Source organism: Pterocles gutturalis, unplaced genomic scaffold (genome assembly GCF_000699245.1).
Source record: "Pterocles gutturalis isolate BGI_N339 unplaced genomic scaffold, ASM69924v1 scaffold36323, whole genome shotgun sequence".
Classification (NCBI taxonomy): Eukaryota; Metazoa; Chordata; class Aves; order Pterocliformes; family Pteroclidae; genus Pterocles; species Pterocles gutturalis.
The window spans coordinates 46379-51653 of NW_010126917.1; the positions used below are offsets into that span (position 1 = coordinate 46379).

Genomic DNA, 5275 nt, shown 5'->3' on the forward strand with positions numbered 1-5275 from the left:
AGTTTCTAATACACAAGGAGAATCTTTTCTTTTACTACAGGTATTGTCAGTTTTAACATAAGATGCTTCATATAAGATTAAGATAAAACACCATTAATCTAACCACATTAATTTGAACGTAAACTTACCTCCAAATATATCGATGGTGGATTATGCTCTCCTCCAAACTTGTCTAGCAGTGCCTCTATGTGTTCTTGCGTTAATTTAATCATCTGTTTGATATTCCACACCTAAACCAGAAAATTAAAAATGTTTATAATCAAAAGGAGCCTAGAGAATGTCCTACATCAAACAAATTACATTTTCTTGATATTTAATAACAGAAGTCCACAATAAAAGTATTTTAATTATCAATAAAAAAGTACACAAAGCTATCCCGTTCATCCACTCTCAATAAGACACAGCTTAATTTTTTTCTGGTTCTCTCAGAAGCAAGTTTGGTTTCAAAATTCAGGAAACATTGACTAAACAACTTTTAAGAAAGGTTTATTTTTCATGTTTCTCAAAACCATATTAAGTATCTTCCTTGCAACACTTTCCAACCCAATTTCTACAGTATTACAAAGTTTAGTGAAGGAGTTCTATCAAACCTTAAGTAATCCACGTAAACAGCATTCACAAAACCCAGACCTAATGTTCTATTTGCACGGGAACATAACATCTTGGTCTTAAAGAGCACCTTCTGTATGCTGACTTGTATCATCTGTCTACCCTGCAAGTTTCTTTACAGGCCTCGGACATGACCTGAAAAAGATAGTGCACAGAGAAAACTTATGGCACTGTACTATGAAACAACAGGTTGTTACCTGTTCTTCACAACACCTTGAAGGAGTTAATTTTAGGACTTTGAGACTATTGTAGGTGAACAGTATTATGAATCCTAGTGTATACCTAAAAAGGTAGCGAAGCATAAGCCCAAACACTTAAAGCAATAACGCTAGACCGATTTAAGAAGCTACTTCAGTCCAACCAAAGTCAGAAAATTATAGCAAGGGAAGATGCAGGAAAAGAGGATAATCTCTTCTTCATAGGTACTGTTCTATTTATCAGGAAAAAAAATTATTATGTCAGAGTTATTAGACCCAGGATGGGACACATTAAGATAATACACACAGTGCTTCTTCCAAAGGGATTTTATGGACTCCTGTTACCTTTTTCAGTTTAACTCTTATCTCACAGATTATAATATATACAGCCTCAAGACAAGGTCTGGATTTAGAAATTGTGACAACCCATGTTTTCAAAAAGAAGATGCAAATAACTTCTTATTCTAAAGTATGCAGCAATAATAGGATACAATCCAAGTTGGATCGAAATAAACTCCACTACGTAACTTGAGACATTCACAAAGAACCAAACTACTAAAATACAGAACTCACACTTTGCACACCATCTTATTTTACTCTTCTAATTCTAGACAGTTATTTGCCAGTAATTTCCTAAAGTAAACTAATAATTGACTCACTTCCAGACCAAGTTTTACAAAAGATATCAGAACAAAGATTTCATCAAGAAGCTACAGTCAAGCAAAAATAGTTTGCTCAGGAACAAGCAACCCGAACTACAAAGAGTGACAAGAGTGAGGGGACACCAGAGTGTGCTACTCAAGTATTCTGTACATAAATTTCCTTGAGGCGACTGTGCAAGTCAGCCTTCTTCTCAACTTGCAATCAGTTTATCACATTGAAGCTACAACCGACAACCAGCAGCAAAGAAAAGGATTTCAGTGTTTTGCTAGTTTTTCCCAAGATGGCAAGAGCTAGTTGTATGGTTGGTGAAAACAACACACTTGAAACAACACTATTTCAGTTAACCTGTTCCATAGAAGAGGTTAGGATGTGTAGTTGCTGTGTAACTGGTAGCATGCTGATAACCTGGGTGTGTAGAGAAAATCCTTGGCAAACTAAGGAATCACCTCAGGATTACCTTCAGAAACAGGCTTCATTAGTGCTTCATGCAACTTCTCTTATTTGATCACTCTTACCCAACAAAAGTTTTCCTCAACATGTACTGTACCACAACCAATATCCACTATTTACTATACCTAAATGGCTGGCAATGTGTGAGGTGGGGAGGGAAGATGCTTCACTGACAAAGTGACCCAGAATTGTAGAAGGGTTAAGGTTGGAAGGGACCTCTGGAGGTCATCTGGTCCAACTCCCTGCTCAAGGAGGTTGTCCAGGACCATGTCCAGATGGCTTTTGAATATCTCCAAGGATGGAGACTTCACAGTCTCCCTGGGCAACCTGTACCAGTGCTCAGTCACTCTCACATTAAAAAAAGTGTTTCCTCATGTTCAGAAGGAACCTCTTGTATTTCAGTTTGTGCCCATTGCCTCTGGTCCTGTCACTGGGCACCACTGAGAAGAGCCTGGCTCCATCCTCCTTTCACTGAGCCTTAATCATCTCTGTGGCCCTTCACTGGACTCTCTCCAGTATGGCCATGTCTCTCTTGTACTGGGGAGCCCAGAATTGGACAGAGCATTCCAGATGTGCCCTCACCAATGCCAAGTAGGATGAACCCCTGTCAGATGAGTTTCCGAGTACTTTTTCTGAAGATTGATAATGAACAAAACTTCCTTGCTCGTATGTTATTTTCTATTTTGTGCCATAACCACAGTCTTGCTTCTCTCCTCTCTTATAGTAAAGATATAGAATAACAAACGTAACAGAGCAACAGAAATATGCACAATGAAAGCATGTTATTTAGAAGATGTTGGCAAGATAATCAAACAGTCTCTAACAAGGACAGAAATCTTCCTGCTAAGTTAATATCATGACAAGAGCAAAAACTGAGCAAACTAATGAAGAAAATAAATTTTCAGCTGCCAGGCTATAGTAAAAATGTCTTCACCTGAAGAATCTGAAGTTAAAGTCTAGTGGAAGACAACATTGCCCAGAGGAGCTGAAAACTGTGCCCTGAATTACCCACTATACATCTGTGCGCTAAACCAAGAGCCTTTCCAAAAGTGAATCTTACAGGCAAACTTAATATGGATTTCTATCATCTTAGAAAAGCTATTCACAGTTAAAAGTACGCTGAAAGCAGAAGGAAATTTATCAAAGTCAACCATAGCAACAAATCATTACTTGTTGCTCACAGAAATGGAAAACCTATTTTGTGTGCCATATTCATCAAAAGTCTTATGACAAGCTGAAAAAACTTTCACAAATCTAGTATTGACTAGCATATTCCATCCTTAATCAAGCAGGCACAAGAACACATATGACATGGCAAATTTCCAAGCTTCACAACTTCCCTCTAAGTGGCAACTTCTACTTTTTTTTTTACTTGCAGAAAACTTACCTTCTGGCTTCCCATATTAGCGAACATGCTTATTACAAATTTTTTTGTGGTCCTGAGCATCCCTTAACTAGATAGCTCCTTGAGAATCAACCCCTGTGCAAGTATATTGCATCCTACTACACAGGAGCTATGACTACTTCCATTCAATTGAAGGAACTCAAGCCTTTTCCTAACTGGAATTCGGAACTGGTGCTTTGTGCAAGTGACCTCATGCAGATCGAAAACGTCTGCTTCTACATACCACAGCTTCTGCCTCACAAAAAATACACCATACTTGTTGCACTGAGCCAGCCAGCAGAGCCAGCAACTTCTTCCTGTCTTCTCGTCTCAAACTTGCTTGTTCAGATAGGTTATCTCAGCTAAGTTTGCATCATGTGGGCTAGCCCAGCCTTACAGACTTTGAGCCAAGACGCATTCCCATCATCTCCATGGAAAAAACCTGAAATGCTAGGTTCTTAAGAATTAAACCTCTTGAGTCCAGTAGCACTCAGAGACTTACGTGTTTCTTTCAAGTGTCCAAATAAAACCTAAGTGTACAAAATTTGTCCAGGATTTTAGCAAGTTCCTCATTCCCCATAAGCACATATATTCCAGGACAGCAGCAAAGAACCACCTAACATCAGAGACAGCAAAACCATGAAATATAGACTCCTTTTAGCAATCAATTCCGGACAAAAGAGCTTGTTCCTAGACAACAGAATAAACCCAAGTTTTACAAGCTAAATGTACACACACTAATACCATTCCTACCTCGAGATCTCCCAGTAACCCCTTTATCCACACTTTATTCACATTTTCTCTAGAAGTAAAAGAAAACTGCAAGAAACCTGCTGGTCATTAAGAAAGAACAGACCTATTCTTTGCTAGTCTTATGAGTACTCCACTACACTTATGAAACTCCACATCTGTACGAAACCATAAAACCAGAACTGCCCAGTATCTTGCAGAAATACAAAAATCAATGCCAGCCTGAGAGACAAGTTGCTAGAAATCTTAATGTATTCTGAAGTAAATCTGCAATGCATCTAGTACTGTCCACATGCAAGTCCAGTCCCTTCCCACAGGAAGCATCATGGTTATCTGAGACACACTGTTTCATTGTAGTTCCACGAAAAAGTAATGAATCCTTTAGAGCTTGGATAATCTTATCATTTTTCCAAAAAAAGACTCAAATAAATTTTTCTGTCTTATCTGGTAGCATTAGGTCAAGGTTGTTCTCTATCACAAGATATTAGATTTCATTCTCCTTTTAGTGCTGCTGACACAAGGAAGCTGACGCAGGCTAACATGGACACAGACAGCCAGAAGACTGGAAATATTCCAGATATACTGGAATATATCAAGTTGTATCTGCCTATTGCGGATAATTGTGCATTAATTTTGCAAATAAGCACTCCTTTGCAATGTAATAAAGTTGATGACCTATTTCAAGCCAGAGGCAAGATAGACACAGTAGAAGCCTAGACCTATTCTATTCAGGGAAGACTATGGCTCCACAAATACTAAACTCTAAGATTCACATTTGGTAGAAGACACTGGGCAGTTCAAATCTATTCTGTAAAGAAAAAAAAAAAGCCATTATTTGTCCAGGCACAGTGGATAATTCTGCACTCGGATTATCACACTAGGTGATGATGGAGAATACTTGCATAGAATCAACTAGGTAATTTAAAAAAACCCAAAACACTAAGCATTTGATTGGGAAACCGTTTTATAAGGAGGAGGAAATAATTAATACCTACCCAATACTATTCTAATCAGTCCCTTCGGGCTTCTTTCTTACAGAATCAATTCAATTGTTTGGTCCACTGAGCTAGGATCCACTTTGTCAGAAAATGCTTTAGAAAGCTGTCATGTATGAGATCATTCAGAGCTGGACTAACGTCTTAACTACCTTGAAAGTGAAGTGTTAAAGCAAAAGAGAGGCAAGAGGACATATGAACTGGGTTAATAACGCAGTATCCCACCT

At 38.3% G+C, this 5275-nt stretch overlaps 1 protein-coding gene across 1 annotated transcript in view; it reads right to left on the bottom strand.

Moving 5' to 3' along the window:
- LOC104465903 (serine/threonine-protein kinase B-raf-like) overlaps positions 1–3321 on the bottom strand; it is a gene marked incomplete at its 3' end in the record, with an annotated part of 49331 nt that extends 46010 nt beyond the window's left edge. Inside the window, exons 1-2 of the mRNA XM_010079132.1 lie at positions 3307–3321; positions 129–230 (exon numbers count right to left, since the gene is read on the bottom strand). Of these exons, the coding sequence (XP_010077434.1) occupies positions 129–230; positions 3307–3321 (117 nt within the window). The remainder of the gene's footprint in view (positions 1–128; positions 231–3306) is intronic.
- Between the last annotated feature and the right edge of the window lie 1954 nt (positions 3322–5275).